The following is a 14888-nucleotide window of genomic DNA, read 5'->3' on the forward strand; positions in this document are numbered from 1 at the left end:
GAAATGCAACATCGTCATACTTTGACCTTATAAAGACGTTTTGACGAGGGAGTTGGCAAGAAAACCGAAAAGCTGAAAGATGGCATGCTCGTTAGAGATAAGGAGAACTGCAAAGTGAGGTAATAAACGTTCATAAAGGGTATTTCCTATTACAGATTCCATGCTTGGTTTGGATGAGTATATTGATCAGTGCATCTTTAAGCTCTGGTGGAAAGCATGTGTGGGCGTTCTCCACTGTGTCCTCACCAGGCCTTCACTGGGCATGATGCTGGTAAGGTGGACCACCTCCAGATGGGCGGACTGAGAGACCAGAGAGTCAGACGAAAGAGAGATGATGTGGTCACATATCCCCGCTAAGGTCTTACACTGGAGATGTCATCAGAGGTAAAGATAGCAGGAGGGAAAATATGACAGCGAGAGAGAGAGAGAGAGGGGGGGAGACAAAAAGAGAAAGACAGAAAGTTATTGAGATTGGTTTGGGTCCGCGAGGGATGCTGTGACCTAGCTGGAGGAGGTGAAACAGAAATCATTTCATCAGATTGTTCCACATCGCCACTTCCATCGCTGCGGCACACAAACTGTTTCCTGTCACAATCAGTCCAGAGGCATGCCCACAAGACACCGTCAACAGACAGGACAACACATCTACCGATACCAGCCAAACCCTGCGGAGCCCCAATGACATTTCCTAACATCTAAATTACAGAGCACAGATTCCATTTGTTGGGAAGTGTTATTTTTTTTTAAGAAGATAAGGGCAACATTTTTTACCCTCAAATCACTTGAATACATCCAGACGCAGTTTGAAGATGATCTATGCTGTAATTGTTTTTACACTCCTGTACATCTAAGCCAGTGCATGGCAAACAAAAAAACATGGCTTCACCTTCGCTTTGTTCTAAGAAGCCTCCTCGGCTGTTTTTTCAGGCTATTTGTCTGCCTGGTCACGCATGCAAGTTAATTTATCTACAGCGGCATCTCTGCCTTCTAATCTTGGCTGACTGACTAGAGTGGGCTCACAGAGACGGTTACCCTAGTTATCTTGCATCATTGCGTTGCTACTTAGTGCACATCACACACACACACACACACACACACGCACACATGCACACACACGCATACACAAATGCACATCCATACGCTGGCACATTACAGACAAACATGTAAGAGAATATACCTAGGCTAGATTTACACAAGCGGAGTGAAAGTGATGAACTCTGCGTAAAATAATCTTCTGATCTCAGTTCTAATGAGCAATTACTAGATTAAAGTGATGGAATGAATAGAGATCTTTAACACACACACACACACACACACACACACACACACACACACACACACACACACACACACACACACACACACACACACACACCATAGCTCAGAGCCTATGATTCATTCATTGCAAGAGAAAGGTGGAGGATCTCCAGTGAGCCGGCCATGTGATGTGATGCTTCTGCTCTCTCTCTCTCTCTCTCTCTCTCTCTCTCTCTCTCTCTCTCTCTCTCTCTCTGTGTCTCTCGCTCACATATTCATAAATACCATGCATCCCCTTTCTAGGTCAGTTATTTGAACATTACACTGCCTGTTTAATTTGTTTTGTTTTTTTACAGTTCTGTCAACAAGTACACATTATATAACGGGATACCCAGGCTGCTCATGTCATCCACACACTGACCTTTGGTTTTGAAAAAAGGGGGAGTAGATAAAGGAGGGTAAAGTAAGTATAGGGGAAAGGAAATCCCCAGTATATCTAATCCTGTCTATAGAGCTATAAATAGCATGTGAAGTTCCCTGTTGAAAACCTCAAGCGACACTTGAGTGACTCTGCTTGTATCCCTCTTTGATCATAGTTCTAATAGCCTGACCTGGGATTATCACGGGCTGAGAGACAAAAGGCCGGTGACCGGCTCCTCCAGATGTGACACACCCTGCCTTGATCTGACATGCCTCTGGAGAATCAGAGAGCACATTATAGTTAACTTATGTGGCTATAGCTGGCGTGAGATTTAAGAGCAGTGAAACAGAAAGCCAGACGTACTCGGCTGCCAAATGGATTAATCTCTCGCTCCACACACTCTTTCTTCCTCAACAGCTCGCACCTTTTTTCTCTCACACACACGCGTTAACATGCGAACACACACTGAAAGCAGCACCTTCACATGCTTGAGAATACATGGTGCGGAAAAATATGAACCTGACCGTAGACATAGTGGGAATGAAGAGAGGGAGGGTGGAAGAGAGGAGCAGGGAGTCAGGGAGGTGGGAGGTGGGGGGGGGGGGTGAGTCCGAGAGGAAAGGGGAGAAAACAAGGGAAAGGAAAAACACACAACTAGGACAGTCTTATGTAATTCCCCTCATCCTTATGCATGCAAGCACATAAAAACACACACATATTCATACACACTTCACGCTCCATCACACACACAGACTCACACATGCTCATATCTGATCTCTGTGTTCCCTCTCATACACACACACACACACAGGAGGACACACACAAAATCACACAGTTTCCCTGTCCATCTGATCGCTGCAGGCCCGAGTCTGGAGGAGAGCAGAGGAGCAGTGAGTTTTGCATTATTGAGAAGAAGCTGACAAACGTATGACTACCATTACAGTAGCAAAGGCAGCGCTGACCTGAGCATTAAACAGTGTGTGTGCAGAATGGATGCTGGATACTCTCCTTATACTGTGTGTCTGTCTCCATCAAAATACAAACACACTTTACTTATTTCAAACTGCCAACAGCACCATGTGAATACACTCCAGTATGTCCTGTGTTTATAAAGAAAATCTGTAAAAGTATTTAAGAAATATTCTACTTACTAGTTATTGTACAAGAATTCCATAAGTATGATAGTTATAAAATAAGAAATCTGAGCAAATTATTTTGAGATATCAAAAGGAAAATGCGATTTTTATATTATTTGATGTAAGCAATGCAATAACACTAAAGCATCATATTAATGCTGTAGCAGATCGATGTATTTCTACTTTTGACTTCTGTAAAGAAGATATCATTGTCCTGTTTTTGGTCACTACAGTCTAAATAACTAAAAAACTGTGTTTATACACAAAATATTCACCATCCCTGCATTTTCTGATAATTGGCTAGTTGCTTATTAGTCAGCTAGTAGTTTTGAATTATAAGTTAGCTAGTAGATGTTTTTAGTTCCCCTGTAGAAAGTTATGAATCTGCATTAGCTAACTGTGGGTGTATAGATGGTATCACAGTTAGCTTGATTAAAAATGTGTCCAAACCCAGTGCTTACATGACAATGCTGTATGAAAATTAAATGAAAAATCCTAAATACAGATTATTTTCCATGTATAAAAACGTTTTTTTTTTTATCTTCAGGAATTGTAATTGGCTTTTAGGTGAGCAGTTTTCACATGCTTGAGAACACAAGGTGTGGCAAATATAACAGCTTTATGCATCTATTTCGCAGTGAGTTGGTGATTATTATCCAGTTACGTAATAAGTTAGCGGATAGCTACCCAATTGGTAGTCAAGAACACAGAGAGCGGAGTGCACCGAGACCGAGACAAGACCAAGACCATAAATATCACTAAAAACCAGGGGGTCCAAAATCTAATTATGAATTCAATGAAGTTATTTGTTCTTTTAAAAAGAGGTGTTTCCCTTCTAATCACAGTAATGACTAAAAATAGCCTGTCAGTGGTGGTCTCGACCAGTCTTTAAAATCCAGAGTCCACCCAGTCTGAGACCGAGACAAGAAATACTTTTGATTCCAAGACGAGACTGAAACCTTCACTAGGTGGTGAACACTACTAATTAGTAACATTTATTTTAATGCCATGTTACAATATAGAGTCTCACAAAAAGCCTACAGCAAGTTTCACAAAGAAATGTGCAAACCTAAAGACAGACATTCATCAACAAATATTTGAAAGAACTTATTTAGAACAATTGACATGCAATTTCTGTATGTAAAATCAGTTATATATAATATATAGTGTTGTTAATATCAAGCAATAGTTAGCATATAATGTCCACTTTGAGTCTTTTAACAGTGAGTTCGTCACTCTCCCTCTTCTTATAATATAAATCTATCTTTATTTGTGTAGCACCAGTTCATAACAAATGTTTTCTCAAGACACTTTATGAAAAGAGCAGATCTAGACTGTCCTCTTTGTTTCATTATTTATAAAGACCCAACATGATCCATCATGAGCACAGCATGATACGTGAGTGTTAAAAGGCATAATCTCAACTGTGATCATTAGCTACAACCCATGTGTGTATGTGTGTGCGCGCCTCGGAAGTTTGAAGATGTATTCACTCCTATTTGTGTTGTGTAGGTTTAATGTCCGAGTCACTTTATTCATTTCTAAAACTCAAAGTAACAACTATCAGTGAGGAGGCATTATCTGAAATCAAACACCTCCTCCTTCTCTGTCACTCCCTTCTTGCTGTCTCCTTTTCTCACACATGAACCTCCCACACATTACACACTAAGTAATGTGTGGGTAATGTTTGTAGTAATGTTTGTGTGCACACATGTGCAGAGCCATTTTAAGAATGTGGATGTGTCATTAACAGGCGTTTAACAAGAAAGGTAAACAGCAGCCATAGTTCAACAACCTAAAAGCTAAAGGGGGGAGTTATGTTGACACGGGGGACATTGCACTGTGTTGGGGTCAACATAATACTTGTTTATAAAAGAAATGCTAAATGGAATATCACTCTTCTGACAAAAGATCTGAGCTGGGATTTATGACTTGGAGTACCATTTCAAGATGATTTTTTCGATTAACTTCCCCTGCCAACATTTTATTTGGTTTCCTCCACCTGACCTTGAATGGCAGCAGGAAGTGTCCCAAATCCAACTGTCAGTCTGGATCAGACACTCGCTGCTCACTCAGTTTCACACGAGGACACAGACAGTTTTCAGTCATACATGCAGGCACGCACGCACATACACACACACACACACACGCACGCACGCACGCACGCACGCACGCACGCACGCACATACACACACACACACACACACACACACACACACACACACTCACTCACACTGCACACACGCACACACAACACATTCAACTGGAGCTCTTAAAAGGCCCCAGGCTTGCTTGGACTTTAACATGCAACACACAATTAGGTTGCATATTCCCACACACACACACGCACAAACACACATGCACAAACACACGCATGCACGCACACACACATGCATGCACACACAGACACACACACAAACACACATACACAAAACTCTAACATACATACAAAAAACCATCAATGCATACGCACATTCACAGACATCCCTCGAATGTGTTTCTTCTTGGATATTTTTTTTCCCTTAAATTTGTTTCAACATTATAAAAAATGTGCTATCAGAGCAACATAACAAAAGAAAATGCCCACCATACAGTGATTTAACTGAAGGAATTGTTTGTCATTTGGTTTTCTCTTTAACAGAGGGACTTATAAAAAGATTGATATCACTCCTTAGTGGGATCTGTTAGCTTAGCTTAGCTCAGCACAGTCAGTGGAAAAGGCTCAGATGATTCTGTCTGAAGTTAGTTATAAACATTTCAGTTTTTGTAATGTTTTGTATGTTTTGTATGGAGACAAGAACTTAGAAGAACAGTTTCAATCAAGGAAGTTAATGTTGTTATCTTCATGCAGTACCAGTCTGGCTATTTCTTTACATTTCCAGACCTTACTATTTAATATACAGATAAAATAGTGGTATTAAAACTTGGTATTGAACTCTTGGCAAGAGAGTGAAAAAGTCAGTTCAAGCTAAGATTAGATATAGTTGTAGCACAAATGTATTTTTAAATAAACTTACCACATGGAGGATCTTATTCTCCGTCTCATACACAGTGCAATCCTGTCAAGAAGAGAAGACAGAAAAATAGAATAAAACATGAGAGGGGTTCGAGCATCAATGTGAACATCCAGACACAAGCTCAAATATCTCCTCCAAATATAACAACCAGGAGAGATGGAAATTGTCCAACAGGAAAAAAAATAGATGACTTCCTTTTCAAGGGCAAACATCAACAGTCAGGTATTTAATTTCTAACTTTCCACATTATGAACAGTACTTCATAATCTAGGAAGACTTAAATACTGGATTGACTAGTTCTGGATCTATTCTGCAGCCTGGAGCTCCATGAGCCACCGCAGGATTTAGAAACGACATTATTTGAACATGACAGATTGTTATTTAACGATAGCTGATAGTTAATCTATTTCTGGGAAAGCAGCCCACTGAATCCACCAGATGTGCATGGTAGCAGCTAATTCATCTGTTTGATGCATTATTGCGGGTTTCACTGCCACCTTTGTCTGTCTCGCTGCAACCTGGCAACCACATGTTTATTTGGCCCATTGTGGCCCTACAGTGGCCCCTTCCTCCTCCCTCTCCTTTGGCCCTTGCAAGAGGGAATGGGTGTTATCTATGCGCCTCCAGGATTCACTCTGGGCACACATACAAACCCAACTCTGATACTCTCTAAGCAGCTCTTACAGGGAGGACATGGACGGGGTCCAGGAGAACAGGCATAGTTTCTGTCCAAACAATGAGATTTCTACAATATCAGAGTGTGTATGCATGTAGCTCCAGTTTTATTTTGTAAGAGTGTATATGTGTGTCGAAATGTGGTGAATCAACATGAGGGAGAGAGCCAGAGGGGGAGCAGACAGAGGACAGGAAATGAAGGGACAAAAAGACCCATGGTTCATTCTCCATCAGTGGCCATAAGTTAAACACAGGATGAGTCAATGAGCACTCTGCCTAAGGGTGTTACTGAGAGCTGCAGGTCCCGTCAGCCATGCTGCAAATAGCCTGTGGCAGTTGACACATGTTGAACTCATGATCTAATCTTTGGAAATGAGCTTCAAACCACAACAAGCTGAATCAATGATGACTGCGTGATGCATGCAGGCATCATGTGTGTGTAAGTACCTGTTGTACAATGGTTGTTAATTCTAGGCAGAGCTGCACAATGTTGTTCTTCAGTAATGAATACTCTGTCACACTGGCAAACGGAGACCTGAAACAGACACAAAAGAAAAAAGAGAAAGAGTTTATGATGAGGCTAATACATGTGAAACCATTGAAGATAAATTGAACATCAGTTGAACGTCTGATAAACGACTGGACATGATCTCATTCAAAATGTTGGTGCTGTTCTGTATCAACTTCTCCTGCCAGTGAGGGATTAGAAATTGGATAATGTCTTTCTTAAGGGTGGAATTGTATTTAAATCAATATGAGCACATCATATTCTATCTTTCTATCATGTTTGCGTTTGTAGGATATTCTGCTCATTTCATTTATTTGCTAACAGTGTGATCTAAAGCCGTGATAGGACAAGAGAAAAAGAGAAATAAAATCTGTTCTGTGCTCCACACAGAGCGCAGGAGCAGGTGATAAAGACAAACAACAATATTTGCCTTTCTATCATGGCCAGGAGGCTGTGAAGCCCAGGGATCTACTCAAGCTCGTCGTAACTTTATTTGTATTTGTCCTCAGCTACATACGGTTCCATCAGCTGTTCAAAAACCTCACCATAACAGCACACAACATACCCGGTTTTTACATCTAGGAAATCATTTGTTATTTGTCCACTACAGTGCGTCCCCTCAGTAGTGAAGAGGGTCAAAGATCAATACCACTCACATGTCTATCTGACATTGAGCTTGCTGGCTTTGCTAGCTCACAAATGGTGCTAGGCAAAGCTAAGCTGCGTCTTGTTGAAGCTTAATACTTAATCAACAGATATAATGTGGGATTCATCTAACGCTCAGAAACAAGACAAATAAGCACATTTTGCACCTTTTAACAATCCTCAGAATATTAAAATATATGAAGATAAAGTAAGTCATCATCAGCCTGCATGGAAGATGGTTGAAAACATTTATTCCAACAGTAAATATAATGTACAGCTCTTATGTAGTAAAAGTAACTGGTTGTTCATTACAATTGAATTTGTATGTGTTGATTTTTTGCAACATTCTTACTTGGTTGAACTTGAATTAACCAATTCCTAAATTCATTTGACTAACTGAGGTGTCGTCCCTACCTGTCCAGCCATGCTAGAAGGTTCTTGGCTGCTCCTATCAGATCGACCACCGAGGTGAGGAAGTCATTGGGTAACCTCCGAGAAGCTCGTCCATCGTAGTGTCCGCCCCTCCGCCGACCCAGGATGAAGTTCTGGAGGTTTTTCGCCGAAGCATTGAGCTTGTGGGACAACGTCCGGAGATTCTCTGTCTCGAGGCCATAGTTCTAGAGGACAAACAAATAGATTCTGTTTAGAAGTAAAATCGCAGAATATTAATCAGAGTTTCTAAAAGGAACCCAGGAGACCTTCAGACACCTATTCAGTCTTCACTCTCTGGTTTAAGAGTGACTAGGAGTATAGGCGTGTATTGTAATCAATGCTCCCAGATTATTTTTTCACCCATTATTTAACTACAATGACTGTGTCATGTGTGACTTACTGCTAGAACACATCTCTTGTAGTTCTCTCTTGTAGCATCTACGGCTGATCTGCTAACATGCTGTTTTTGCTACACAGGCTGTGCCTTGTGTTGTAAATTATAGTTTTAAGGTAACTTGTTGCAGATAATTGTTGTATCATAGGTCAAAGAAAAGGTTACAGGTAAAATATTAAAGAGTAAAGAAGAACTCTCACATCTATGTGTCAAGTCCTACTGAGCTGGAATTAGTAAGTGTTTAGCCTCAAGACTAAAAGCTGTGAGAAACAGCTAGTTCGACTCTCACCAGTGCTTTATATTAGATCTAAGATTAATGTTTTGTTCCAAAATTCAACACTTTAACACTATATTTTCTAAACAAAGGAAGTTGTTTCAATTACTGATTGTGGTACTGTAAGTAACAACAGGACCAGTGAAGCTAACACACCTGGCTAACTCATTGTGGCACTGAGATTCAAGACAGTCACTTTACGCTACATCAAGAAATGTTACACCACAGGGCGCCAGCTTAGCTCGGATGTTAGAGCGAATGCTCCGAGTACAGAAGCTATAGTCCATGTTGCACTGGTTCAATTCAATTTCTGGACCTGATGCTACTCTGCACGTCATCCTCCACTCTTTCTCCCCATATTCCCTGTCTCTCTCAAGCTGTCATAGCTAATAAAGGCAAAAAGACCCCAAAAATAGTCTTTAAAAAAATGTTACACCAGAACACATCCTGACGTTTCTGTCAGTGCATGAGCCAAACAAGTAAAACATACATGTTTTACCTTTTTGAGCTAGCACAGCTAGCTGTCTCCCCCTGCTGCTAGTCTCTGTTCTAAATTAAGCTAATAACCTCCCTGCTTCTCGTCTGATACTTCACACACGAGATATATTACTCTTCACATGTCAGTCTTGTTAAGGAAGCTCTAAAAGGAACAGATGTCAACTGCAATATAATTTCAATGTTTACAGCTTATGTTGCACATATGTGCTTTTATCTGTCCCCAAAAAATGTTGTTCCACTGGTTTGTTAAGTTGAACAGAAAAAAAGCATCTACCCTTATTACACAGTAAGTAGTTATTTTGAGCAAAGTGAACTGAAATTTTAATGACTTTTTCTGAAAAAGCCTTCAAATTTTGACAAAACAGCAACTCTCTTCACAAAATAAGAATACTAGGCCTGTTGAGTTTCCCATTACTGCACTGTGACCCTTTTAAATAAACACACACACACACACACACACACACACACACACACACACACACACACACACACACACACACACACACACACATGCACAAACAGACCCACTGAGCCACATTGCTCAGTGTCCCAAGGCACCTACAGTCATGTCTTGCCTGACAGAGCCTGATTCCTGCTGACACAAAGGCTACATGCACATACAAACACACACATACACATCCCTGTATAGTGAGATGCACAGGCTTAGCTAGACATATCTATTCCTCCTCTGCCTCTAGATCTTTTCTACACAGTCACGACCGCAGTGACTACAAAGGAGAGAGGGTTTCACAGTGGCGATGGAGAGAGAAAGATGGGGGGCGGGGGGGGGGGGGGGGGGGGGGGGGAATTGAGGAAGAAGAGGCAGAAGACAAGAGGGAGAGGGAGAGGGAGAAAGAGAGAGCACCCAGCAATGAATATCACTGAAACTGGGTCATGCATACTCTGTTTTCTGTATAATCTTCTGTATCCTGTGTGAATGTAGATGTATACATGAAACAAGAGTGTACATGTTTGCACAGCTGTAATTAGCCTGTCCTATGATTCGATCTGTGCGTCTCTCTCCGGAGGACAGAGAGCTGAGATGAAGTGAGGGAATAATGCCCTGTGTCGGACGTCTGAATGACTTTGAGCGTGTGTGTGGAGAAACGGAGAAAAAAATAATTTGAGCAATGCGTGCATATGTGTGCCTGTGTGTGTCAAATCAATACAGTAAGAGGGCGATGCCATTAGAGCAACCACCCCTCCACCTTCAAGTCGATGTGGTTGCCATAGCAGCCATGTGTGGAGTGGCCTCTTCTCTATGCTGATATTGCTACCATTGTTCACAGATTCACATTCAGACATCGTTTATGAAATACTTCGATTATAAAAAAGGAGACTTCACCCTCTAATCCTTTTCTTTGCTAAAGTAGAGTATTCACCGTTGCTTCACTGCTCGGTCAGCTTTTGTAGACAGCTTGCACCAAAATGGACAGTGTCTAACATCATTAAGTACAGTATATATAGACTATGAGTGTCATGCTTTCAGCTTGGAGGATCTGTGATAAACTCAGGAATATGATTTTTGTATGATGATGATTGTTTTCTTGCAGCAGGTTTTCTTTTTTACCCATTACACACGTTCTGCTACAATTCTCTTACACTTAGTGTTCGCAAACAAAGCACTGCCTTTTTCCACATAATGCATATAACAGGGCTTTTTACATGTTTTGATTTGTTTGGCACAAATGTTTTAATGAGACTGATGAAACACTGACATTAGTTTTTCTAGGCCAATCAGAGACAATTGTAAAAAGAGCATCAACACAGAACTTTCTGGGGACATAATGTAACTTTACATTCAACGCTCACTAATGCTTTCTTATCAGGAACAGAAGTACTCCCGTCTGATTAGCATTCAGGTTCTAATATAGATGAAAAGGATTTAGAATAGAAATGATGGCCAACTATTTAATAACTTTTACATAACCAAGAGGATTTGAGAAATCAAGTTTGAGTCAGACAGGGTAGCACTTGATAGAAACCAACATAGAAAGCTGACTAATATGCATGAAAGGACAAGATGACAGCATGAATCACTTTCCCAGAACAAAAGCAGAACAAGAGGAGAATTGGGACATATTCCAAACATAAAACAGTTAATTATCATAATGAAATGATGCCAACATATTTTAAGTTCAGACTTGCTTAAGACTTATTTGTATTGTAAGAGGATTTGACAAAGAGGCCGAACATCCTGTCAGTCTTAGTGGGTTTTCCTCCAGGTCCTCGGGTTCACTCTGTTTGGTACAAACATTACACTGATTAAAAATACTAAATTCCTGATAGATGTGAAAGTGTTTGTGTGACTGTTGAGCTGCACAGGTTGTATCTGTGCCTTTAGCCAACTGTTATTTAGGAATGTCATTCAGCTTGTACCATCAGAGCAAAGGAAAATAAATAAGTGGTATAAAGTCTGACCCACTCTAGTTGAAGGACAGTGGACTTGGTTTTTAAATGAAACTTATTGAAAGACCTAGGGAGGAAGTTGTCCTTAAACAGAACCGATGGTGAATATAAAGTAACAACCTGTATGATATATTTAACAAATAGGCATAGCCAGTGCTCAGCCAGGAAATGCCAGCTACAATATTATACAATACAACACGATGTCATGTATGATAAAATATGATAGGACAAGAGAAACCAAGATAACATAAGACAAGATAAGATGTATCTGCTAATTCTGATGGTGCAGATACAGTTACAGTCTGTATGATACATTATTATACAAGATACAGAAAGGCATAACCAGCAATTAGAATTTGAGTTTTACATCTTGCTACTGTCCTCCACTCAGCCAGGTTATGCCAGATACAATGCGTTGCAATAAGATACATGATATGATCACATTTAGCTGCAGCCATGATAAATAAAATAATTGTGTCTGAAAGAAGCTGTAGTATTTATCTGCTTATACCATGTAAGGTTTAAAAGGTAATATTATATTATTGCAATTTATTGCAGTTTTGCTACAGACTCTGAATATCTGAGAAAGAAAGGGGCTATTTGGAGATCTCTTGTGTATTTTTTACAGAGTAAAATGCTTTTTAACTTCTTTTCTATAATACATTTATGCTAATGTCATTGTAAACGTATTCAATCCAGATTTTGGCTTGATCAACATTTTATTCTCAAGTTATTCCCGTTCCTCAGCACATTCAGCTGTCAAATCTCTGAACCCCCCTGAAACCTACTTAGCATAGTTGCTAGGGGCAAAAACGTGATTGTATAGACCTATAGACCTTACAGAAGGGACTTTCCACATTTACAACAAGGCTTAAAGCCCAGTCAGCGCTTGGAACTTGCATTGATCCAGGGTTACAGAAGCTCCCCATTTTAACTGCAGAAGGACCAGAAAAGCATAACGGTTGAGCCAGGGGAGCCGGGTTTTACTCTCCACATGATGGCTTATATTGCTGACAACGGTTAACCATCCCATACTGAACTTTTAAAATATTCACAATATCCGCAGGTACTATAGGGCTGCACTTTTGTTGTTGTCTGGAGAGTACACTTAATGAGAGGAGGACGGTTGAGATTTGCTTTTCCCTGAGGCAACCTTAAAGCATAATTCTGTCTTATTATAACTTTTTATAAAAGGGTCTCTTTTTTAAAGTTTGGGACGTCTTTCCTATTGATTATGAAAATGTTTTACTCCAAAAAACAGTGTGTATGGTCTCAGAACGATGCAGTTCAACAAAGTTACAACCAAGTTCAAGTAATCTAAAATGAGCAGCGGCATGATTAGTTTTAAAACGGCCAACAATAGAGAACAAACCATATGACGTATTTTATTAACACGGAAGTAGCATCGCGATGGGGTCTAACGAGAATTCACCAGGAAAACAGAATTCACCAGGAAAACAGAAAATATCTCTGTGGCAAACGCACGTTTATGAAGCGTAGGCGTTTTGTTCAGCAGGATAATCTTCACAGATGAACACCATTTTTATGACGTTTGAAGCGTTAATGCAGCCGACAGAAGTAAAAAGCTAACGTTATGCTACAAGCTAACTACACCACGGTCGGATGATTGTGACGTCACTACCGTTATGCGTTAGGTGATCTCTGATAAACTAATCCATGTAGCTTAATAAATAGTTTACTAACATAATATTCACTTAACCTAAAGATTAAACCTACAGGAGACATCTCCGACTAGTGAGAGAGTTCCCGGCCTCTGTGTCCGGCGTGATGACGTTTAATGTCCCTGACAACCACTGTAGTCACATTTAGCCACTTGTTAGCAACCGCCTTTTTAAAGACGAGTAAAAACTTCAAAATTCACAAGTGGGGGTATTACCTAACGTAGTTTATGTGGTCTATCAAAACAGCAACATCTCTTAAACTTGTGTTAACCACAGACTAACCACAAACCCATTCAAAATCGATAGACCCCATGGCGCTCAAATGCTAACTTACTTCTGGGTTTTAGGACTCATTCCTGTGGCGCTCTATTAAAGGCAGGGTTGGTATTTTCTGAAAACTAGCATGATTTTGAAAGTAGCATTCCCTCAGTGCTCCGTCTGCACCCACCCCCTCCCCTCTATGCTCCCTCATAAGCCACGCCCATCACTTGACAATTTTACTACTCACAACAGCTATCGACAAACTCACAGAATAAACTCTGTCATCGGTGACAGGGAGACAGGGAGGCGTCTGATTGGTTCATCAGATTGGTACCTTGTGGCAGATATTGGTCGACGTTTATAGAGGCTTACAACTGCTGCAGATGACGGATTTTCTTTGTTCGTTTTTCAGAGAACATGAGTTATTAACTTCTGTCAGAACCTAAAGACAATTTCAACCACAATCTTAAAAAGTCTATCTGGAGAAAATTACCAAACCTGCCATTAAGTCAGAAGGAATTTACCCAAAATAGAAACAAATAGTCAACTTAACTTTGCCCATGAAAATTGTTAGAATACACAAAACCTATAGGAAGTTTGACATATGAAGGCACGCTTTAATTGATCATTGTTGACAGTTTGGTTGATATTTTTCTGCTGACCTGGAAATTCCTTTCAAATTCAATCAGCCGAGTAAGGATTTACTGTAAACCTTTTACGATTGGCTCATGATTTCTCTCCAACTGCTAACGTGTTTTCAAACCACCCAAACACATCTCACCAATCAGCTTGTAGAGAGTAGAGTTAATCTTGATAATAGGAAAGATAGCACTACAAAACTACAAAGGGTAAAACTTGAGGTGTAACACAGATATGACGCCTAGCAGCAGTGTGAGGGACACATCTTGTGGACCTGGAATCCCTACATATGTGTGGTGTGTGTGCACATTTATGTGTGTGCAGAAACATATGGAGATTGCTGCTCTGGGACACTCACCCTAATGCTGGAACGTTTGAATGAGGAGAGATGCTGATTAGCACACACACACACACACGCACACACGCACGCACACACACACACACACACACACACACACACACACACACACACACACACACACACACACACACACACACACACACACACAAACAAACAAGCATGGGGCGCCCACACACACTCTCTCACACATTTAAACAGTCCCAACTAATCCAGCCATGTGTGCCTGGGAGATAAGATGCATCCTGCATACTCTTTCTACATACTCTCTCTCTTTTCCCT

The 14888-nt window shown here is 40.5% G+C and overlaps 1 protein-coding gene across 9 annotated transcripts in view; it reads right to left on the reverse strand.

Moving 5' to 3' along the window:
- si:ch211-26b3.4 (connector enhancer of kinase suppressor of ras 2) overlaps positions 1–14888 on the reverse strand; it is a 62198-nt gene that overhangs the window by 31664 nt on the left and 15646 nt on the right. For all 9 annotated transcript variants that reach the window (XM_065958910.1, XM_065958913.1, XM_065958916.1 and 6 more), the window contains 4 exons: positions 8074–8276; positions 6954–7041; positions 5832–5873; positions 247–366 (listed from right to left, as the gene is read on the reverse strand). In XM_065958910.1, the coding sequence (XP_065814982.1) occupies positions 247–366; positions 5832–5873; positions 6954–7041; positions 8074–8276 (453 nt within the window). The remainder of the gene's footprint in view (positions 1–246; positions 367–5831; positions 5874–6953; positions 7042–8073; positions 8277–14888) is intronic.

Source organism: Labrus bergylta, chromosome 9 (genome assembly GCF_963930695.1).
Source record: "Labrus bergylta chromosome 9, fLabBer1.1, whole genome shotgun sequence".
NCBI classification, from domain to species: Eukaryota; Metazoa; Chordata; class Actinopteri; order Labriformes; family Labridae; genus Labrus; species Labrus bergylta.